This window comes from Cydia amplana, chromosome 19 (genome assembly GCF_948474715.1).
Source record: "Cydia amplana chromosome 19, ilCydAmpl1.1, whole genome shotgun sequence".
NCBI lineage: Eukaryota > Metazoa > Arthropoda > Insecta > Lepidoptera > Tortricidae > Cydia > Cydia amplana.
In genome coordinates this window covers 5,087,333-5,112,942 of record NC_086087.1, presented here as the reverse complement: position 1 = coordinate 5,112,942, position 25,610 = coordinate 5,087,333, and the positions used below count along the sequence as shown (strand labels likewise).

Sequence of the window (25,610 nt, the reverse complement as noted above, 5' to 3'; positions counted from 1 at the left end):
CTTGGCAGTAACCATGCATACTTATATATCCCCTAGGACTGCCATACTTGACGTAGGCAGGAAAACTTAGCGTGGTCCAACTCTAAACAAAGACCATTTCAGTTTAAAGGGAGACATACATACCTATTTGTTTAGGTACTGAAAGAAATTAGGTTGGTATTATAAATAAACTGTTTTTATATCAACGTTGGGCAATGTTGGTATTTACTTCTTTTGTTATCTCTTATTTTTATTTTCTAACATAAAATACCAATGTTCATCAGAATTCCCCGAGAATAACAGAAACGGCCGTATATCTTTTTTTCAACAACAAAACCCCGAAAAGCGCCATCCCGGGATTGAAACGGGACAATCGTATCCGAGAACTTTTCATGCCTAGCTAAACCCATCGTCTAATGGATACACGACAAGACTAATGTAACTGAAAACATTCCGGACGGATCTAACAAAGCATTCATTTTCTGATGGCGGTAATCTCGGCGAAGGGCGGCATTGTTCATCATTTTCTCTATTTTTTTTTTATTTTCTCGGAAAGAATAAAAATACTGAACGGTATTGTCGACGCCGCGCGTTCGCGCAAAAAGTCCCCGGATGACAACGAAATGACTGGAGCGGCCGCGGGTGGCCCCCTCCCTCCTAAAAAATGTCGCTGGTGGGGCGGGCTGCGACAAGACGGCATTTTTACACGACACCGTGCCGAGAAAACCTACATGCCATGCTTAATGCCAACCAAAAACGATCCCTAAGACAAACCAGAACAGAACACTGTCGCTTGGCGAGTTCAAACTTGACTTTTTGAAATACGGTTTCGTGTTTGCGATAAATCGATAAGTACCTATATACACGCTAAGAGCAGAGGGTAAGTAGGTACAAATTGCATGGATTTTACAGTTCTTTATGTCGGGGAGGCGCGGTTTCGCCTCCATCATTGTTTTGGGAAATATTAAATTTTGGCGTTTATATCGAGTTTGTAAGTTTTTCTTCGGATCACAATTAAGAAACAAGTTTCGTAAGTTAGAGGGATTCCGAAGTTGTTGGGAGTTTCTCGGTAGTGGAACAAAGACAATGTTATTAATTGTAAGTGAAAGTTTCGATCGCTGTGGTTTTTATTGCGAATATATGTGCCCCGTTTGGCTTCATTCTCTACATTACATCCAACGAAAACTTTAAAAAGAATAAAGTTCCTGACCGACATATAATATTTTTATTTTATTTTATCAAGTACCTAGTAGGTACTATACATATAAAAATATAGATTTATTTATTTTTACTTGTTGGGTGTTAAAACCAAACATCAAATTAATAAATTACATTAAATTTAACTTTAAACTAAACTAAATTCTATGTATAAAATAGTTCTAGTGTAGGTAAATATATCTGTATAAATCAGCTGGTTGTTGCGAATATCCGCATCCGCATCCGCAACCGCGGAACTTCCGCATTATTTTCAACATCCGCATCCGCATAAAATCGATGCGGAGTTTAATGCGGATGCGGATGTGGAACAGGTCGTTACAGGAACGTCTTAGCATGGGCGTAAGTGCTAGACTGCTAGGTAATTTAGTCATTAACCAAAAAAACCTATTAGATATGAGCAGTCAAGCGTGAGTGGGACTTAATGTACGGAACCCTTGGAACGCGAGTCCGACTCGCACTTGGCCGGTTTTTTGAATAAAAATTACTAAAATGTAATATTTGAAGTTTTTATGTATCTATCTTGACATCCGCTTCCGCGGATGTGAGCCTTTAAAAATCCGCATCCGCATCCGCGGATGTCAAAAAATCGCCATCCGCAACATCCCTGGTATAAATACTTGAATAGAAATAAAATACAAAATAAAATAATACCTACATCCAGAAAGTAGATGTGCCTACAATGATATAAATGACTTTTTATTTTATTTTTATTTATTTATTTATATAACAATAGATAGAAGTTATACGAATAGTTTTCTTCTATTTGTGCTAGTGCTTCTTGACTCGATAATTTCCTTATTAGACTTAGATATATAATACAAATTTCAGCAAATATTCTATCTCATTCAATCAAGAGGTGTCAGAAGTGGACAAAAAATGTTCTACTCATTCTTTTATTACCTACAAGCTTTCATTTAACTTGCCCTGTTAGTTAGTATGGGTCAAAACTTGGAAGCTAAATTTGACCCACTTTCCGATTTCCGATTGCTGCTAAAATTTTGCGTACATAATGTAAATCGGATGTCAATGCATATTATGAAGACCTGGAGCCGATCTGATGATGGAAACAGGAGGTGGCCATGGAAAATCTGTGATAAAACAACGCAAAATAATTTTGTTTAGGGTTGTTAGAATTGTCGGGATGAGTATAAGTTTCATGTGGAAAGAGAATTACAATCAGCGATAAAAGCAAAAATGATTTTTTTGCCAGAAACTTATTTTATTTTTATTTTTTGTTCTCAGATCGTATCGCCACCGATCTCGCGCAGAAGTTACAAGATTCACATCCCCAGTTACGAGGAAAGGAGAATATAGTCGAACAGATCGCGTCGCCGAAAAAAAGCTGTGTCGATTTGGGCAAACTCTTTACCTTCAACAAACCCAGCTTCGGTAAGTATTCAAATTCACATTCAAGTACCTATCTTCCTTTCTTTCTTTTCGTTTCTCTAAAGTAAAGTTCTCATCAGAACCAGTTCTCAGTTCCATCTACAACATTTTAACTCGCCAGCCAACAATTTTAATCCACGATGTAATTTTAGTTATTATTTCTCCACTCATCCGAATTCGAAACGGGTGTAAGGCCATTGTTGCCCAATCCGCTACCGTTAACACTTAGAAAAAAGCGGCCAAGTGCGAGTCGGACTCGCCCATGAAGGGTTCCGTATTTAGGCGATTTATGACGTATAAAAAAAAAACTACTTACTAGATCTCGTTCAAACCAATTTTCGGTGGAATTTTACATCATATATTTTTTTTAGTTTTATCATTCTCTTATTTTAGAAGTTACAGGGGGGGGGACACACATTTTACCACTTTGGAAGTGTCTCTCGCGCAAACTATTCAGTTTAGAAAAAAATGATATTAGAAACCTCAATATCATTTTTGAAGACCTATCCATAGATACCCCACACGTATGGGTTTGATGAAAAAAAAATTTTTGAGTTTCAGTTCGAAGTATGGGGAACCCCAAAAATTTATTGTTTTTTTTCTATTTTTGTGTGAAAATCTTAATGCGGTTCACAGAATACATCTACTTACCAAGTTTCAACAGTATAGTTCTTATAGTTTCGGAGAAAAGTGGCTGTGACATACGGACGGACAGACGGACAGACGGACAGACGGACAGACAGACAGACCTGACGAATCTATAAGGGTTCCGTTTTTTGCCATTTGGCTACGGAACCCTAAAAACGAAATCCAACTCCCGCTCGATCGGGCAGATGCGCGGGCGCAAACAAAAGCGCACAATCGTAATACGTATTACGTACATCTAATTTTACACGAGGGAACAGGCGTTACAGTAAGAACAGTATGATAAGCGCAAGAAAATTACACTGTTTACTACATAGGACTCTACAGTTTAAAGATAGGTTTACACCAATGGCAACATCATAACTCTTAATTGCAAACTTCAATATAAGAAAACGATACTAGACTCAGATTAAAAGTACAGACAAACAATTGGCAGTGTTATCACTAAAGAGTGATATCTTCAAGGCCAGAGGCCAGTCTTTGCGCGACCCAATGCTGGACACATGCCTCTTTTCACAAGAGGGCTTCGGCTGTTGCCCCTATGCTAGCCCAATGCGGATTGAAGAAAGGAATTTTTGAATTCCTTCGCTGATGTAGTAGATACAAGTTATACGACTGAAAGACTGAGCCGTTGGGTGGTGCAAAAGAAATTTATGATTGTTGTACAGTTTCATTGCACTGGTTGAAATAATATTTTGATATAAAGTGTCATTCAATAGAACTTGCTAACTATGTAAACAAATCGCCATACTAAAATTGACACTGAATGTCAATTTACTAGTAACTTTTGTTTACATAGTTAGCAATTTCTATTGAATGACATTTTAGGTATCATATATTTTTAATAAAATACTTCTGACTGACGTTACATTCTGTACACTGTGTACTGTGCGCAAACCGACCGCCATAACGCACTCGCTGATCGACAGCTCAGATAATTTGAATATGGAGAGGCATCGGCGCGTGAGCAATGCGCGCAGTTGCGTGCGCATACAATACCAACTCTTATCTGCAACTAGTCACGCTCTTGGTTCATTGACAAAAGTTTGATTTTTGTTTGATTCTAGTTCATTTCTTCAGTGGCAGTTCTGCCAAGAAATCTGCAACGCTTGTTAAGATATTATTCGCTTACCAAAAGGTTTATATTTCTTTAACTTTAGTGATTCTTTGTGGTTCTAACAAATAATTTTGTACATCTGTGTCTTGGTATAGAGTTTGTATTTCCGCATTGTAAAGGTTCTTGTTCTTTGGATCTTTAGCGACTATTCTATGCTTTCTTTAGTTGTCTGGATTTTGCATGTAGACTGGTGTACCTATTTAGGTACTTATTGTTTACCTACACCTACACGTTCGATCATTTCTTTATCCTCCTGATAACAGTGATAACCCGCGTCCTACACATTACACACAGTACATGAAGTTTTAAATCTTTGTCAATTGGACAGCGCTAAATTTATGTTGTACAATTTTGTAACCCAGTCGTCACGAGATAGGAGGTTATACCTAATATACTAGTTATAGTTATTTATAGCAGGGCTTTAAATACCGTTAAAAAGTTGGTATCGTTACCACAAGGTGACAGATTTAACGTTAAGTTCTAACTAACGTTAAACCAGGTACCGTTAGTTATACTACTCTTTACCGGTAACAAAATGGTAACGTTAGCAGCTGTCAATTTGAGCTAACGTTAAGTCAAAGGTATCGATACACCATTTTTAACGGTAGTAGGTAACGTTAACAGCAGCGTATTTACCGTTTGATTCACTGATAGATGTCATCATCGTTGACAATCGAGCGAATGTTCATTCACTCTCAAGCAGAGATGGGCATTTCGTAATTGATTCCGGAGGGCCTACCGCGAACCACTTTGGACGTGTTGCCTCCCTGTCACACTTACGTACGAATTTACAAGTGCGATAGAGAGGCAACACTTCGAACGTGGGTCGCGGTAGGCCCTCTGGTTCCACGATTACTCGAAATTACTTAGTAATCTGATTACCGATTCCCAGATTACTTTGTAATCTAACAATACCGAATTACTAAGTACACTTCCATTTAAGGAATCAGGAATCACCTTTTCTAATTATTACAATTACTAGTAATTGGAATCAATGTCGATTCCACATTACAGGAATGCATTACTTGATACCTTTCAGATTACATTTCGTACTACTACTATCAAAAGTACATTTCGATAGTAGATATGTTGTTGATGTTGGCTTAATAGATATAGATGCACCTTATTTGAATCAGGTGTGTAGATTTCGAAAATGACCCTTTTGGAATCCAAGATGGCGACCATGCAGTATGTCATAAAAGTCGTCATGGATGTCGTTTTATACGTTTCAGGGAGTGATACGAAGCCGCCAAGACCTTTTCACGGCTAGGCATGTATAGTGCTTTTCTCAAACATGCAATGAAATAATAATAATGTCCCAATGTGATAGGTTGTTCAGTGCGTGTGGTTCTGAAGAGGAACGAAAATTTTATTATTTTTGCGCTACGAAGCACTGTTTAGGAGATCCAGCCCTATAAAGATTTTTATCTCTTTTTTTTTCTTCTTTTTATTCGTTTTTAGGGTTCCGTAGCCAAATGGCAAAAAACGGAACCCTTATGGATTCGTCATGTCTGTCTGTCCGTCCGTACGTCACAGCCACTTTTTTCCGAAACTATAAGAACTATACTGTTGAAACTTGGTAAGTAGATGTATTCTGAGAACCGCATTAAGATTTTCACACAAAAATCGAAAAAAAAAACAATAAATTTTGGGGGTTCCCCATACTTATAATAAGTCTTAGAACTGAAACTCATAAATATTTTTATCATCAAACCCATACGTGTGGGGTATCTATGGATAGGTCTTCAAAAATGATATTGAGGTTTCTAATATCATTTTTTTCTAAACTGAATATTCGTAGTTTGCGCGAGAGACACTTCCAAAGTGGTAAAATGTGTACCCCCCCCCCCCCCTGTAACTTCCAAAATAAGGGAATGATAATACTAAGAAAAATATATGATGTACATTACCATGCAAACTTCCACCGAAAATTGGTTTGAACGTTCTTGCTGCTACGGAACCCTTCATGGGCGAGTCTGACTCGCACTTGGCCGCTTTTTTTTCTTTTCTTGTGTTTTTTAAATGTTTCTTAAAGGGGAACGAAAACTTGATTATTTTTGCGCTACGATGTACGGTTTAGGACACTTTAAGAGATACAGCATTATAAAGCTTTTTTGGTATTTTTTTTTCCTCTTTGTTTTTTTTTTAATATTAATTAGGGATTTCTTACAGAGGAACGAACATTTTATTATTTTTGCGTTACGACGCACCGTTTAGGAGATACAGCCCTATAAATACTTTTCTTCCTTTTTTTTCTATTTTTGTGTTTTTCATACAAATCTTGCAGGCCTAGGCCGGCAAAGTCCTCTTGCCAAATGGCAAAAAACGGAACCCGTATGTATGGATTCGTCATATCTGTCTGTCTGTCAGTCTGTCTGTCCGTCCGTATGTTACAGCCACTTTTTTCCGAAATTATAAGAACTATACTGTTGAAACTTGGTAAGTAGATGTATTCTGTGAACCGCATTAAGATTTTCACACAAAAATAGAAAAAAGAAAAACAATTTTGGAGGTTCCCCATACTTAGAACTGCACTCAAAAAAATTTTTTTCATCAAACCCATACGTGTGCGGTATCTATGGATAGGTCTTCAAAAATGATAATGAGGTTTCTAATATCATTTTTTTCTAAACTGAATAGTTTGCGCGAGAGACACTTCCAAAGTGGTAAAATGTGTGTCCCCCCTCCTCCCTGTAACTTCTAAAATAAAAGAATGTTAAAACTAAAAAAAAAATTACATTACCATGCAAACTTCCACCGAAAATTGGTTTGAACGAGATCTAGTAAGTAGTATTTTTTAATACGTCATAAATCGTAAACCGCAATTTTATTATGTTACTCGCTGCTAGGGAACCCTTCATTGGCGAGTCCGACTTGGCTGCTTTTTTTAATTTCCATTTCACAGATATTTGTGACACACCTTCTTGATATTCAGCCATTAAAGTGGTAACACACTGTCCTTATGGGTGCGACGCTCTAGGGTCGCGGTGCGGTGCGATGGTGTGTTACCACTTTAAAAAATATATAGGCAGTATTTGGTTTATGGTACGATTTCTTTTTTTTTTCATCTTTATAGGGCTGTATATCCTAAACCGTACGTCGTAGCGCAAAAATAATCAAATTTTCATTCCCCTTTATGAAACTCCTGTCATATTTAAAAAAACACAAAAAAAGAAATAAAGAAAGAAAAATATTTATAGGGCTGTATCTCCTAAACCGTGCATCGTTGCGCAAAAATAATAAAATGTTCGTTCCTCTGTACGAAACCCCTAATTAATATTTTAAAAAAAAAAGAAGAAAAAAAATAACAAAAAAAACTTTATAATGCTGTATCTCCTAAAGTGTCCTAAACCGTACGTCGTAGCGCAAAAGTAATCAAACTTTAGTTCCCCTTTAGGAAACCCCTTAATAACATTTAAAAAAACACAAGAAAAGAAAAAAACTTATAAATAGAAGAAAAAAAAGGAAAGTAAAATCTTTATAGGGCTGGATCTCCTAAACCGTGCGTCGTAGCGCAAAAATAATAAAAATTTCGTTACTCTTCAGAACCACACGCCCTGAACAACCTATCACATTAGGACATTATTATTATTTCACATTGGATGTAATAATGTCTCAAATAAGAATTTAAGTTTCACCATTCTAGATTAACATAAAGAATAATGACATAAGACTATGAACTGTAACTACTAGAATTAAAGTTTAGTTTTTAGTTTTACTAACGTACCTACATAATTATCTTTAATCGAATCGAATTTCATTGAATCATTTTTACAAGCAAGCAGTAACATCAATAAATAGGTGTCTCATTTAATATAATCCGACTAAATTACATTTCAGCAACACCTCCATATTTCACAAAATAAATCAAGACATTATCCAACCTATATAATCTTGACGTATATTATATCAAAGACGCCTGTACCTAATATAAACCGACCAAGTGACGAATTAGCTATACCATCATATTTAACAAACTAATTTATGACGTTTTGCATCCTTCTTATTTTGGCAAATATATTCCGACACAGCCGGGTGGTATTCTATCTGTCCAATCTCGGTCCAATGTGTATTTGCGTCTCACATTTTGCTTAATGAGAGAGTGAGACGCAATGCATATTGGACAAAGATCTTAAACAAGTAGAATACCACCTCTTTCATTTGATAAACATAAAGAATAATGACAAAAGACTATGAACTCTAACTACTATAATTAAAGTTGAGTTTTACTAACGTACATAATTATCTTTAATGTATTTTGACTGATTCTATTTCAATTTGACAGAAGCCCTGCCGTATTTATGGTCAATAAGGTCTACTGTCCTTAAAATTGTGTATGAAAATACAAGCAAATATCAGCTTAAAGAATGATAGTGTTAACGTTAGTTTGGTAACGTTAGTTTATAATGTGAATTGGGTAAAGTTAACAAGCCCTGCAATAAAAAGTAAAATTACCGGTAAAATTAACGTTAACTAGCTAACGTTATAATAATGTTAAGTTATCAAGTATCGTTACCATTTACTACCGGTAATAAGGTATTTTTATGTTTTTAACGTTAAGTAACGTTACTTTATAATGTGAATTGGTAACGTTAACAAGCCCTGATTTATAGTACATTATTGTCGAGGTTCGGAAGTAGCTACTCGTTAAATAATGGAATTTGTATGCAACATTGCAGTCTCGATTACGGATCGATTTCTCGAATGTTTTTAACATTTTAATTTTTTGAATGACCATAAACTACGCACTTCGCGACCTAGGTATTTTTTAACCGGCAACGTCGACTTTGCCGTCCATTTTTGAGAAAAATGTATTACTTTATGCATGTTCATTTTAAGAAGTAATATTTTGAAAGATGTGTAACGCCGAGTTTCTTGCTGGTCCCATATTGGGATACCCTGAGGAGGGATTTAAATCTTCTCGAGCTGTAGTGTAGGGTTATATCCGGCGTTGCTTTACTTGTTCATAATCTTATTTTAATATGCCTTCTTAGAAAATAAACTTTCTTTTTTGACCGAGTGACCCGAGTGTTAGCGAAGGACTCCGTTTCAGCTGGGGATAAAATACTTTCGTATCGGTTTTTTTTTTTCAATTTTTTTTAATTATTTTAGGCATGTTCCCTGTTTTTCAAAGGTAATTGCCCAAGTCAATATACTCACTTATCCGCATGTTGTCAAAAATAAAATAAGAGACATAAAAATGTGTTTCGATATATTTGGCCAGTTTGGGCGACACTATCTCACTATTCACATAGTAAGTAAACTAAGAATATTTAAATACCTGAAAGTCTCTATACTTATCAATCACCAGTACCCATTTTTCCTCGAGTTACTTGTAGTCACGTAACTAATTTTATTATAGAATAATCAGAGACATTACATAATCAGAACTTTTATTAAAACTTCTGTACGCGCGTGTTTGGACGCCTACCTACGTAGCTGCAAGTCCTATATTTACCTCAAGTTACTAGTCACGTAATTAATTAAACAAAAATCGGAAACATTACAAAATCAAAACTTTTCCCTAAAATTCCTACACGCAGGTGTTTAGACAATTTATAGCTAAGTACCTACAACGTTCGATCCAACTATATTTAGAATCCTGAAAGTCCCCCATATTTTCAAACCGCCGTGATTGTGCATGTGTGCGTGTCGTCGCTCGGCCAATCGTCACTTCTCGTGCGAATAGAGGGCGGGGCCCGACACCCGTAGCGTCAACTGCGATCGATCCGCGATGCTCATTTTGTTTTTGCTACTTGCTTACCGGCGGCATTCGACTTTTTAAAACTTTTAAGTTCGCGTGTACGTGTAGGTACAAGTAGAAATTCGAGTCGAGTTTGAGTTCGAGTTTTGAAGTCTTATACGAAAGTTCCAAACTCGGAACGCAAAAAATTGCTCTAAATATAGTGGCATGACGGGATGTCAATTTGTCAAGCTTTGTCGATGAGCAAGCTAATTGTTTTTATTAACACCGGTAGAATTGAGAGCACTTTTTTAAACTACTTAGGAGAATAAATACGCACTATTGACCTAAGTTGTCTTTTTTTAAATAAATAAAATAAAAACGTCATGAACTTGCTTCCTCTCTCTGTATTTGGGGCAGTCGTACAATAAAAATGGTTCTCTATTGTTTCCCAAATAGTTTTAAGTCATGTCATAATGTATTGTTTGCCCGCATTTTCGTTACTTATAATTTATTTGGTTCAGACACGCATCACTTTTCAGGATATACATTATGACTTAAAACTTTATGGGAAACAAAGGGACCCCAATAAAAATCTGTGTTTTCGGCATTTTAGATAAAAAACGTTAACTGTTATTTTTTTATAGGACAAGCAGAAATATGACTTGATTACTTTAAAAGAACAAGGAGCCAGTCACCTGCCAGTCCTGCCATAACCAAGTTGCCCGTAAATTGCCTGTTTTAATTCACTTCCCTCCTCGTTTTCCCGCTCTCCATTTCCCGGGCAACCTTATTAGGCTGCCGCGGCAAAAATATCTCCCGCCATTGTTAAATGGTCTGGCTACATTTTTAAACAAGTTACATACCTAGTTCGTGTACACTCAGCATCAAAAGTAATATAGCAAACTATGTGTCAAAAGTATCTCCCTGGGCTATGCCTACAATGAATTAGTTTCAATGTTATATTTGCGAAAAATAACTACTTAAAATTTGACCATGATTTAAGAGTAGTAAGTCCATTTTCTACGAAATAGTATAAAGCATGAAAAACAACACGTTTACGTCACAACTTATTAGAGTACTCAAACGTTTCCTCAAAATAATGCATCTAAACACAAAAATCTGATGGGTGTAAATAATAAAAAAACCGTGACATTTCATACATTTATGCGCCTAAACTTATGCCAAACTTTGTTTAATATACTTTTACGCTGTGTAGATATTTTAGTACTAAGCTAAGAAGTTAGTATATTTTTGTACGTAACGGTAAATATTGGCATGAAAAACCTCTCCCGAACACATTTACGTCTCAACTTCCCAGGCACACTCAAACATTTCAAAAGAATGCATCTAAAACTCTCTGAAAAGCACTCGACGGGCGGGAGTAAATAATAAAAAGTGAAACCGTGACATTTCCTACATTTAGGCGCCTAAACCGTTTGCAAACACGGGGCTCGGGTAATGAAGGGAGGCTGGGGTCCTAAACAAAAGGTGCGAGCTCCTCCCGCCATCGATCCGACCCCAGGGCGGGCGGTAGGGCCCCCATGACGGCTTGGACAGTGGGGTAGTCCACAATAGGGTATTTGACTACTAGTCAAATCAGTTTCTTTTTTCAAACTGTTAAAACGATATTGCTCCTATGGAATTTATTTGAAACACTAGCATGTGACGTCACAGTCAAATGATCTACTCTTTATAGTTTTAATTTAAAAATTTAAATTGTGTCTAAAAATAACTGCTGTCTACGTTTCTCTATTAATCTTCTGGTGCTTTATTTCATGCATGGTGTAAAATGATTTATTTTAAATACAGTCAAATACCCATTCTAAGTCCAAATAACTCCATTCGTACAGTCAACAGATAATGACGACCCAATGTCCAAATATGGAACCGGAGCACGTCTTTATTCCTACAGTAACAAAAGGCGTGTTACGAAATATTTAGTAGAGATGCACCGGATATCCGGTTACTATCCGGTATTCGGCCTATCCGGCCGTTATTTTAGTATCCGGCCGGATACCGGATAGTAACATTAACACATTTTGGGGTAAAAAATGGAATCTAAAAAACAGTCACGGTCATAATGCTAACGACACAGTAGATAGAAATGAATACGTAACCAATGTCACACAATACACTTATTTGTTTACACAAAAATACGCGCGCGCACTTGTAACTATAAACGAACTTACTACGTAATGACATGATAAAACTCGTTACGATCCTAGAAATGTGTCCGCGCGAACGTTCACTATGAAACAGGTCGAAACCTGCACGACGCGCACCTGCAAAACTCAAAATATAGGTATAGTTCCGCCGGCCGAATATCCGGCGGCCGGATACCGGATATTCGGCCAGTGTCCAGGCCGGATATCCGGTATCCGGCCAAACAACTATCCGTTGCATATCTAATATTTAACCTCTTTGCCTGTCACTTGATGTTTGATGCTGACTGTACAGTATCTACCAAGCGACCTAGGTAGGTTCTAACATATTTAAAAACAAGCAACAACGGTTGCACTCCGGGAGTGCCGATAGAAGTGAAAACTCACCTCACTATGTTAACGACGCCCGGTAACACGATACATACGTTTAGCGGAGGTATTCTATTTATATATTACTAGCTGTTGCCCGCGACTTCGTACGCGTGGATTTGTATATTGGTTGTTATATATTCTACATTAGCTTAGAACATTATGCAGCAAGAGATTGCGGTAGGACGGTTAATCATTTCTTAATTATTAATATTATACAACGCATGAGACTTTTCTTTCACAACCTACGAAGTTTCAAGCCCCTAACTGAATAAAATTGTCCTCGATGTAATCCCTCTAAACCCCCTTAGATTTTCATGTCCTCTTTTTAATAAAACCTACTACCTAACTACCTATTTACGAAGTTTCAAGTTCCTAGCTTTAAATAAAATTTGCACCCTAAGACGCACTTTCATCCCCTTTTTAACCCCCTTAGGGGTTGAATTTCCAAAAACGTTGCAATTACTTTTTTTGTAATCGGCTATTATGCCTTTCTAAAAAGTTTCAAAGCATTTGTAATGGATTCAAACTTTCAACCCCTGTTTAACCCTGTTAGGGGATGAATTTTACAAAACGCTGAAATTACTTTTCCTGTATTTTAATAATATCCCGAAATACAAAGATTCAAGTCCCGCGTTCGAAAAAATGTTTGATATCCATACAAACTTTCAACCCCTTTTTCACCACTTTAGGGGATGAATATTCAAAAACGCTGAAATGAGTTTTCTTGTATTTTAATAACATATATTTTTACGAAGTTTCAAGTTCCTCGCTTAAAATAAAATTTGAGCTCCATACAAATTTTCAACCCCTTTTTAACCCTGTTAGGGGATGAATTTTACAAAACGCTGAAATAACTTTTCCTGTCTTCTAATAATATCCCCAAATACAAAGATTCAAGTCCCGCACTCTCAAAAATATTTGATATCCGTACAAATTTTCAATCCCATGTTTTACCACCTTGGGGGATGAATTTTTAAAAACGCTGAAATTTGTTTTCTTGTATCTTAATTTAATACCTTTTTGCAAAGTTTCAAGTTCCCAGCTTAAAATAAAATTTGCACCCTAAGACTAACTTTCATCCCCTTTTTAACCCCCTTAGGGGTTGAATTTCCCAAAACGTTGCAATTACTTTTTTTGTAATCGGCTATTATGCCTTTCTAAGAAGTTTCAAAGCATTTGTAATGGATTCAAACTTTCAACCCCTGTTTAACCCTGTTAGGGGATGAATTTTACAAAACGCTGAAATTACTTTTCCTGTATTTTAATAATATCCCCAAATACAAAGATTCAAGTCCTGCGTTCGAAAAAATGTTTGATATCCTAACAAACTTTCAACCCCTTTTTCACCACTTTAGGGGATGAATATTCAAAAACGCTGAAATTAGTTTTCTTGTATTTCAATAACATATATTTTTACGAAGTTTCAAGTTCCTAGCTTAAAATAAAATTTGAACTCCATACAAACTTTCAACCCCTTTTTAACCCTGTTAGGGGATTAATTTTACAAAACACTGAAATAACTTGTCCTGTCTTCTAATAATATCATCAAATACAAAGATTCTAGTCCCGTACTCTCAAAAATATTTGATATCCGTACAAATTTTCAACCCCATGTTTTACCACCTTGGGGGATGAATTTTTAAAAACGCTGAAATTTGTTTTCTTGTATCTTAATTTAATACCTTTTTGCAAAGTTTCAAGTTCCTAGCTTAAAATAAAATTTGCACCCTATGACGAACTTTCATCCCCTTTTTAACCCCCTTAGGGGTTGAATTTCTAAAAACGTTGCAATTACTTTTTTTTGTAATCGGCTATTATGCCTTTCTAAGAAGTTTCAAAGCATTTGTAATGGATTCAAACTTTCAACCCCTGTTTAACCCTGTTAGGGGATGAATTTTACAAAACGCTGAAATTACTTTTCCTGTATTTTAATAATATCCCCAAATACAAAGATTCAAGTCCCGCACTCTCAAAATTATTTGATCTCCGTACAAATTTTCAACCCCTTTTTTACCACCTTGGGGGATGAATTTTTAAAAACGCTGAAATTAGTTTTCTTGTTTTTTAATTTAATACCTTTTTACGAAGTTTCAATGTCCTAGCTTAAAATAAAATTTGCACCCCAGGACAAAGTTTCATCCCCTTTTTTACCCCCTTAGGGGTTGAATTACCTAAAACGTCGCAATTACTTTTTTTTGTTATCGGCTATTATGCCTTTGTAAGAAGTTTCAAAGCATTTGTAATGGATTCAAACTTTCAACCCCTTTTTAACCCTGTTAGGGGATGAATTTTCAAAAACGCTGAAATTACTTTTCCCGTCTTGTAATAATATCCCCATATACAAAGTTTCAAGTCCAACACTAACAAAAATATTTGATCTCCATACAAACTTTCAACCCCTTTTTCACCACCTTGGGGGATGAATTTTCGAAAACGCAGAAATTAGTTTTCTTGTTTTTTAATATAGTACATTTTTACAAAGTTTCAAATTCCTAGCTTAAAATAAAACTTGCACCCCATACAACCTTTCATCCCCTTTTTAACCCCCTTAGGGGTTGAATTTTTCAAAATCGCTTCTTATCTCTTGTACACTTTATAAATTCAACCTAGTGTGCAAATTTCAACTTTCTAGCTTTTGTAGTTTCGGCTCTGCGTTGATGAATCAGTCAGTCAGTCAGTCAGTCAGTCAGTCAGTCAGGACACTTGCATTTATATATATAGATTATCATTTTCAAATAAGATCACACTTTTTCATTGACATGTTTATTTACATACTGCCATGACAACGTCAAATTATTTGAACATAGGTAAAGAGTCTTGAAAAGGAGTCCGCAACATAAATGTCAAATAACATTGAGTTTTCTTTATTGATTTAAATGCCATTTAAATTATGAGTGGCCACCTTACGGGGCTTACGGTCACGTGATCGCCTTACGCCCCTTACGATCACGTGATCGCCTTACGTTACGCTGTCTCGAGTTTATCATTTTTTCCCCATCTCAAAAAGTGCCCAGCGCCGCTAAAGAAGTTTTCACTTCAAAAAACGTATAAGTAGGATAAGATCAATCATGTATTTTTTGGTAGTGCCCCCTGTGGTTTTTTACACAATCATGATGCATATGAAAATATATCTGACAGTATTAACAAACCTTATTTAAAAATCAACACAAAATTGTCGATTAAAATTAAGAGTGTAGCTACCATACCGAACCTATTATACTCTACTCTTACTCTACTGGCCATGTCGCTAAGAAAAACCCCAAAATGGGACCTTCAAACTCCCCTCTGCCCCCGGCTCAAGGGCTACGGCATTATATAATCTCTGTTACGGCTATCAAAAGTCCCCTTTTGATAGGAATGTTCACCTCCTAACTAGTCCAAACAAAGTTACGAAGTCTAAAATTGTGTTCCAAGCATTTAAACTTCAACTTCTTCTTTTGTGTTCAACTTTTTTTGAGCATTCGTTGCCTGACCTAAATACTAGGTCTTGCTACAAGATGTTGTCCGCAGAAACCTTGAATTTCTTACGTTTTATTTTCGTAGCTCATGGTTCATAAAGTTTCTAACGTTGTTATAAAATCCTGCAAAATTTCGACAGCATTGCCACCCCACATACAGGGTGGTTGTGCTTTTTTGCAGCGCGTGTCACTTGCGCGGCGGGGTGCGGGCGCGGCGGCCGACACTGCGGGCGTCGCGATCCGCTGTCCGGGCGCCGCGTTGCCATGGCGACGACACCGCTACCCAACCCGTCGCCACCCCACACCACACCCACCAAAACAAACCTTAATACAACTGCCTAAGGTTTAAAGTAGCTTACTTATGTACCAAACGGAGGGTGATACACATAGGGGGTACATAAGACGATACGGTCAGGCGATGTAAATAACGCGAGATAACTTCGGGAGGGTCTAATGGAATAGGGAATCGTGTTTTGGAAAGTGCCCTGGAGAACGTTCTGGTTTGCTGAGCCATGTAAAGTGAAAGTCGATACGGGATTAGGCCGAAATTTGATTATGAAAACGATTTAATAGTGGGCTTTCAGTGTAATTTTTGGTGTAATGTAATATTTAATGGGCATAGGAAATTTAGAAGGGTAGGGCTGGATGTTGTTTGATAAAAACCGGCCAAGTGTGAGTCGGATTTGCGCACCAAGGGCTCCGCAATTACGCAAAAAACGGCAAAAAAATCACGTTAGTTGTACGGGAGCCCCACTTAAATATTTATTATATTCTGTTTTTAGTATTTGTTGTTATACACATCACATCATCTGTGAAAATTTCAACTGCCTAGCTATCACGGTTCATGAGATACAGCTTGGTGACAGTGACAGACAGACGGACGGATAGCGGAGTCTTAAAGGGGCCCACTGATTAACAGTCTGCCGGACGGTATCGGCCTGTCAGTTGTTCGAAACTGTCAAGTGTCAACTTTTTGTTCTAACTGACAGGCCGATACCGTACGGCGGACTGTTACTCAGTGGGCCCCTTTAGTAATACGGTTCCGTTTTTACCCTTTGGCTATGGAACCCTAAAAAGGAAAACATGTTACTTAATACCTTTTTGGCCAATTTTATTAAATATATACAATAACAATACTGCAATTTATAAATACCAGCGACATTATATCGTACCTACACCTCTACGAAGTATTTTTTTTACATGCGTGTCACAGGTTATAGCTACGGCTTGCGCTACGAGCATAGCACATTTTAACGTAACAATACTGCTAGACTTTAAAATAAAAGAAAATTTAAGGAATCAAAAAAAAAGAAAGTAAAAGATATATCTGATAAATTTTATATCTGCACTGCACGTTACTAATAAAACGTCTACGGCTAACAAATAAACTTGCTACATTTTGCAGGTACCGTACCTAGTTATTTTAAGATGCAAAATTTTTCAACATTTAATATCAGTCTTCATAACAATAACTAGCGATCATTCTACAAAAACTCCGTCCTCAACTTATGTCGGGGCTGAATATTTATAGTTATATAACACTTATGTTAGGTAGTTAGGTACACTATACTTACTTGTACAATATACATACTTATTCTGAACTATAAATACTACAGTACCTACAGTGAATTCAATGATTAAATGTACATTTACAAATACAAAATTTACTTATCACTAAAATATTATCAGAACCGGATTAAAATATTCATTTCATACCGGTTAGTTTCATTTATGCTCTGAACTTTTTTGAAACGAACGTTTTACGAAGTTTATTTCAACCTAAATTTACTGGTTTATTCACCAAGCTTGAGAATGGATGTCGTGTGGGACGATTAAATAATAGCTTAACGCCCTGTTTTGGTTGGCTTTATTTTTTATTGCCAGTTTCAATGGTTCAGAACCAGTTAATAAAATAAACTTAACGTTAAACTCCTCCAAAAACCGGTTTCACAAAAGCTATGTTTTGAGCGAAACCGAAATGAAATTTTACGTCAAATATGTGATAGCGGTTTGAAAATTTTATCGATATCCGAGCCTTGGTCATTTTACTATGTAAGTACCTATTTGATATCATACTATCATTGGACTAAAACATAAAGCCAAGACTAAAACATAAAGACATAAAACTCCCCCAAAAACCGGTTTCACAAAAGCTATGTTTTTAACGAAACCGAAATGAAATTTTTCGTCAAATATATGATAACGGTTTGAAAATTTTACCGATATCCGAGCCTTGGACATTTTACTATGTGATACTGATATCATACTATCATTCGGCTAAAACATAGTGTCTTGTTGCAGTTTTCTCGGCTCCATACACAGTTGTGAATGTGGTTATCTGAAATATAATAATAAGATCCATTAAATCGTATCTTTTGTTCAAACACAAGCCTTTGTTCACTTGTATCTTTATCAAATTGATATTGACAGTTGCATGCATTCATAATCCTAGTTGTCATATTTTTGATAAGCGTGGCAGCTATACCCAGAAAGTGTTCCTAACATGTACTTATTCTCTTGCTTTTATTCTAATCTAACGCGACAGACTATGTTTGTTAACATATCAAGCAACAAATTATTGGGAAATCCCTTTATTATAATAATATTTTGATAAAAACAGGTAACCAATTTTGAAATGCACGAAGTAATCATTTACAATCCGGATACAAATTATAAGTAAATCCGTCTGGTCCGGATCCAGTTCCGGATTGCAAAAATTATATGGTAAATCCCTTGGATCCGGATCCAATGTGAGCTTCGTTCGAGCGTAAAAACATTGTCTGAGCAGCGTTATTTAATATTGGTCTACCTTTTTTTTTGAGATGGCAGTAGGCCTAGCACAGGAGTGTCGCGACTGTGTCTCGCCCGCCCGGCTGGGTTGAATCCTCTTCTTCTTCTTAGCCCTTTTCAATCTAGACCTCCTTATTTTTTTTCTATTCTGGTCTATTTTGCGCTCTATGTATCCATTTCGACTACTAAAGGTAGATATAACTCTGTACTTCTCTCTCTTTATACCCTGTTTATATAACTTACCACTGTCATTGAGTCTGGTGAAAACACACGCACGTGTCTTGAGATTCTTCCGTTCTCCTCCGTCTGGATGTGGATCATTCTGTTGTCTTCTATTGTAATCAATGCTTTCACCTGTAACCAATGTTTAAGAAACTTTTTATTTTATTTTTACTACTCGTAAGTCGTAATTTGTGACGTTCTTGGCTTAGCTCCTCCTTAGCAGTATGGACCGTACCAATTCATTTATGACTAATGGCATCAGGTCTCAATTTCAAATCCGTTATACCGCGTCAACCGCGTGTTAGAAGTTATATTTTAGTACATTACTGCAGACGCCGGGAAAGAAGGGCTTGCCGGGCGAGTAGGTATAGCCGGCCGACCGTAGGGAGGCCGGATAGTGATACGAAGCCGGCAAGACCTTTTCACGGCTAGGCATGTATAGTGCTTTTCTCAAACATGCAATGAAATTAAAAAATACACCACTCAAAAAAACAAATTTATAATCTTTATAATAAAAATCCAACTTCAAAACAAAAGTTTTTTAATTTTTCTTCCAATCCCGCTATAATTGTTTTTTTTTTACGGAAGTCGTCCGTATTTCGCGTGTGTAGTGTTCGAATAGACCTTATTAGGGCCATTATACACAATCTGGTAATAAGAATCTCAATTTCTATAAATAAAATAAATGCAGAGGATTTTAAATATTGTCTATGGTCTCTGGTGACTTACGTATAGACAAAATTTTAAATTTATTCATCAACACATTGAATCATACAGATTCGTATTCTTAATATCAGTACGTTCGTGTATAACAGGCGTTAACACGGATATTTTGGTCCGATAACCATTCATTCACCAAAAATATAAAAAAAAATATAATTCGGCTGTTTAGTCTGTTCATGGACACAGACCCCATGTTTACATTAGAATTTAAAAAAAAATTACTTCCCGGCCTAGGCCTTCAATTTCGTATGAAATTCCTTTACAGTTCTCTGGAGTTGCTCCGCCCTAAACGTGATACTTCGAAGCCTGATATAACGCCCGGAGCGACGACATTTCATTGCATGTTTGAGAAAATTTTATTTTCTGCCATATTCTAGTCTCTATCTTCATTAGACAGAGTCTACTAATGTTCACGTATATTTTAATTTACCTATTCGTTACTTAAACTTTCAGTCTGACTTAACTAAACATTTAGGGTGTCCCACTGTCCATAATTTCGTGAACACACTTGATGGTCACTACCCTCTATGTTTTATTAGATATACAGTAAATTATATGTCCTCTATTTATATTAGCGAGTAAATTAGCACAGCTTGTGCCCTAGGTAGTAGGTATATAAAATGTCATGCCTTGTAAACCAGTCTAGTGGACACCTTACCTTAACACCATCAGGTCTGGTCTCCTCCACCTCTTCCCCGGATATAAATGTTGTGGTGGCGCTGGCAAAAGGAGAGTGGAAGTGGAATGTGTAGGCCCCGCTTTCGTCTTTGGTCAACCAGTTCTCTTGGCTTAGGGAAAGGGCTGCTTTTCTTTGGAAATAGTTTTTACCTGAAATTGTACAACTTGTGGTCCTTTATTTTTAACAAGCTTTTATTAGGTCGACCTGTATGTAACTATGTAATGGAATCTAAGGTAACTAATTTAACCATCTTCCGAGGATCGTAGCGTCATGAAAATTGGCAGCTGGATGTAGTTCTGATGACAATACAATATGGTACTGTCAAACTGATCTGATGATGGAGACAGGAGGTGGCCATAGGAACTCTCGACCTGTATGTAACTACCATGTAATGGAATCTAAGGTAACTAATTTAACCATCTTCCAAGGATCGTAGCGTCATGAAAATTGGCAGCTGTATGTAGTTCTGATGACAATACAATAATATGGTACTGTCGAACTGATCTGATCTCGGAATAATAAACCAACAGGAACCGCCATTAACAGGCGTTCCCCTCTGCCAAAAGTCGGCGGCCGCCGGTCAAGGAGGTTATATAAAACTAGTTGCCATACGTCATACGCCATTCAGCAAACGTCAGTCTAAGCGGAATGTTAGGAGCAGAAAATGCCGAATTGTAGCGTTTTCTCCTGTAAAAACCGATCGGACACATCTAGCGTACTTAAAGAACACGTTTCTTTTCATATGTAATTACTATTACATGTAAATGTAATTACTATTACATGTAAATATTATCAAATAGTGCACTAATTTAGCAAAAAACTAAAAAACATTGTCAATCTGAAAGTGATACCACTTCATGGTACTAGATCTAATTTAGGGTAATATTTAAAGAAGACTTTCTAAATATTCATTAGGTATACCTAACTTCTAATTTGCGTTGCTTATTATTATATAATTTATATAACACATTATTTTTCTATAACACCTTATTTTTATATCAACATAATCCATTCAATGAAATAAATAGTATAAATCATAAATAACGTGATATTACCGATATAGGGTCATTGTACTAGTTTCCGTCCATGCTCTAGTCTCTAGTTTTCGTCCACATGACAGATTAGCAAATAACATATTTGATATTTAATTTTCTACTTGCCAAATACATTTTTTATGTAGATAGATACTCGTATATTGTCTCGACATTAAGGATTGCATTAAGTCCAAATTTGTGCAGCAATGTAGACTTATATTCAATTTCGTCAAGTGGACGAAAACTAGAGCTGGACGAAAATTAACGCACCTATCCTACTACCACCTACTACTGTTTGAAAATTCATTTTTCTCTTAGTTTCTATCGTATATTTTTTATTTGACATGTCCAATATTTGTATTGTATTTTATTTATTTTAAGGTATTTACTGCCGTCATTTTCCATAAATAGGCACTTTTAATTTATTACTCTGGTATCACTCTACCATAGTTAGCGATGTGACACCATAAAAACCAATATCGATAAAATCTATATGAACATTATACCTAAATATATTGTTATTATAATTTATTTTTTTAGATTTCCAAAAGATGCAATAAATTTTAAACATAAGTAGTTTTCAGCTTATCAAGCCATCGATAACCTAAAAATATTGCAATATCAGTCACGTTTTAAAGATCTAAGAACTGCATAAGTAAGTTTGTAATTCCATATAAATATATGCTATTACAAAGTTACTGTTGCAGTTCCTACAAATAGTAGGTAAAGTAAAGGTACACTACGATGTATGTACGATGTGAGTATGTGTTTAGTTATGATATATGTATACATAGTATGGGTATGAGTACCCGAAAAGAAGGACTGTCTACAAAAAGAGATGAGATCCCATCAAACACATTACATGTAAAAAGGTGCAAGTCTCGCAACGCTTTTATTACAAAAAGTTCTGAGATGTAACGTGAAACCAAGTCGGTTATTTTAATCAGTGCCAGGGGGTGTTAAAACCGTAGCAATAAGATATCTTTAGTTTGTAATACATATAATGACTTGGCAATCGCACATAATACTTTACTCGTACCGTACTCGTAAATATGTGTAATGCTCAAACTGCAATTAGCGCTAGCGTTATGTTCAATTAGAATTATTTTTAATAGGTGATGATGATCCTTATGTCATTATGCAGCCGTGCGATGGCCAAGTCATTATACGTATTACAAATTAAAGATATCTTATTGATACGGTTTTAACACCCCCTGGCACTGATTAAAATAACCGACTTGGTTTCACATTAGCATTACATCTCAAAACTTTTTTGTAGTAGAAGCGTTGCGAGACTTGCACCTTTTTATGTGTAATGTTTTTGATGGTTATAATTGACTAAAGCAGACAGTTAAAATTCAGTCAATAAAATATCGACAATATTATCGACAAGTCCCTCGCACTTCTACGTTTACTTAGAACTGACATCATCTCGTTCACGGACAGGGTTGTCTGTGTTTGTTCTTGTATTTGTGTGAATATAGTTTATGCTAGTGTTTGATAATTTTGTCGTGTGCGTGTGTAGCGACGCATGGAAAAAATGCATTAGTGTTTACATTGTTTGTGTGCGTTCCTCGCCCCCCGCGCCGAAAACGACAGAATTTTTCACATAGAAATTAGTGCGTGTCACCACTCCATATTGGATTATTACTCCGAGGATCTGATGATGGAGACAGGAGGTAGGAGGGAGGAGGCCATAGGAACTCTGTGATGAAACAACGCAACCTAATTGTGTTAGGGGTTTTTAGAATTGTCTCGATGAGTATTAGTTGTCTGTCGTAAGAAAAGTACAGTCAGCGATAAAAGCTTTTACCAAAAATTAAATTTTTGCCAAAAACTTATTTACTTATTAATTCCAGCAGCTACATTTTCTGTCTGTACTGTACAGATAGGCTCCTCGTGAATTTTTTTATTTTTTTCTCTTTAAAGATGCCATGTCTGACGCGTGGTTTAAAAAAAACGGTTTAGTAATTTTACGATTACATATCAACATTATTACGGGGGCGTTAGTACATTACTAATTTAGGTGTTTACTATGTCATTCATTCTAGTGATTTTATTGCCACCTAACAGGATCTATCTGTACTAAAACAGTGGCAAGGTATTGAAGCAAGCATTGATCTTACGCTATAATTTTACACCTAAAAACTTTATCATTGTAGTACAGGCGTATCATAATAGATGGCACTAAAATTAAATAATTGTGGTTGGTTTTTTGTTTGCTTACATGCTAAATTTTTAAGAAATCAACTGTGTTTTTTAATTTGGGTAAATTTTTAATTGTTTTTTTTTTCGCTGCGTACTTAAATCATTGTCTTTCTTAAGTTTTGATCACCTTTTACACCATTTTCAGAGTTCTGATTGTTTTTTTTTTAGAGAATTAATGTTTACTTCAGATTACAAAGTGTCTTATTTATGAGTTGGCTAATGTTTACATTTTGACAACTATAATTCCACTTACCAATAAATACAAGATATTCTTCAAAATGATCCGATGTTTTCAACTTGTATTTTTTCCCCAAAAACTCGTCCATTTCGACTAGCTCTGTATCACGTTCGTCCACAACACTTGAGTGATTTGAACTGTCATTGTCATGACCACATCTTATCGTCATCAGACCGTGTACTTGTATTCTGTTGATTACTGAATCGAACGAATGACAACCAGGCCCCGTAGACATCATGCCAATCGCTAACGCTCCGTAGCGAACGAAACGCAACTGTCACTGTCACACTAATATGGAAGAGTGATAGAGAGACACAAAGCGATTCGATGGCGAAGCGATAGCGATTGTCACCTTGGCTAGGCCGCCAGGGTAACTGCGACCTCGGCATCTTAAGAGGCAAGACTAGTGATAATTTCTTCATAAAAACGTACTCGCCTGTTTCCTGCGTAGTGTTTTACCCCAGAGCAATGATTTTTTGAACACAGATTATTATAATCAATGATATTTTTGTTTTTTTAAGCGCTAGAGCACTTCAAATATCGCAATAAATGGCCTAATTGACTAAGGGCCACCTGCACCATCCCATTAACCCGGGTTAAACCCCGGGGTTAAACGGTTAAATCGTTAACCTAGTGTCAGTGTCAAATTGTACTGGTAACTATGGTAACTCCAAGTTCACCGGTTAACCCCGGGTTAATGAATGGTGCAAGTGACCCTAAGGCGCAAAGAAAAGCATGGTAGGTATTCAAAACTAAAACGTGTTATCCCAGACTGTTTTGGTCCATGTAACTGCGTCGGAGTTTGCCTCTACCTCTTGCGTCTTCGCAATACCTAAATCTCTATATTTTTAAAATCGATTCGGTATCAAATATCTTAAACCTACTGGTTGTCTTGATTCTAGAGATCAGCGAGTGTAAAGGGGCCCACTGATTACCAGTCCGCCGGACGATATCGGCCTGTCAGTTGTTCGGAACTGTCAACTTTTTGTTCTAACAGACAGGCCGATCACACAGTGGGTACAACATAAATTTTAGGAACCATTCAGTATGTTTATCAATACATGCCGCTCTTACAAAATTTGGTTTGAAGTTTAGTAAGAGCGGGTGCACTGATAAGTGATAAACAGATTAGATAAGAATGGAAATGTTTGTCGGGGAATTTAGGCCCCGATTATCAAGCGATGATGATACTTTATCAGTTTGACTTATGATATTTCTTTCTTGACAGTTGTGACTGATTGTTTATACCTAGATAAAATTAATGCTGACCTATAACTTTCACTAACAAAAGCAAAACTTTGTTCACGGAACACTTATGACATCACTTCGGTCTTGCAAATCGACTAAATGCGTTTTTCTCAGAGACCGTTTGACGTAGATAGCTAAAATTTGGAACAGTTATAGCAATTACCTCCACTAATATTGTAAATAAGTCAAAACTGCTCATTTTAAGTGGTAGGTATAGGTAAAAGTTCTATTTTAACTATTAAGTTGCTATACGCAAGCCCACAATTAAAAAAAAAAACTATTATTTACAATAAGAATCATTATTTGCCATATCAATCAAGTTATGGTAATTTTTCGTATTAGGTGATAATGACATTTTATCAGTTTGATTGGGATTTTACTTTCTAGAGAGTGGTGACAGGTTTTTTATACAAATAATGCGGCTTAAAGTTTTAACTAACAAAGG

General features: G+C 36.3%; 2 protein-coding genes across 2 annotated transcripts in view; one reads left to right on the top strand and one right to left on the bottom strand.

Annotated features, from left to right (window-relative positions):
* LOC134656861 (Fanconi anemia group J protein-like) overlaps positions 1–25,610 on the top strand; it is a 125,475-nt gene that overhangs the window by 80,575 nt on the left and 19,290 nt on the right. The window contains exon 3 of the mRNA XM_063512389.1: positions 2,440–2,586. Coding sequence (XP_063368459.1) covers positions 2,440–2,586 — 147 coding nt within the window. The remainder of the gene's footprint in view (positions 1–2,439; positions 2,587–25,610) is intronic.
* Positions 18,280–24,057, bottom strand: LOC134656972 (fatty acid-binding protein, muscle-like). The gene is made up of 4 exons (XM_063512537.1): positions 23,933–24,057; positions 20,417–20,586; positions 19,057–19,167; positions 18,280–18,361 (listed from the first exon to the last, which is right to left on the bottom strand). The coding sequence occupies exons 1-4, from the start codon at positions 24,003–24,005 to the stop codon at positions 18,293–18,295; spliced, it is 423 nt and encodes a 140-aa protein (XP_063368607.1). The 5' UTR covers positions 24,006–24,057; the 3' UTR covers positions 18,280–18,292.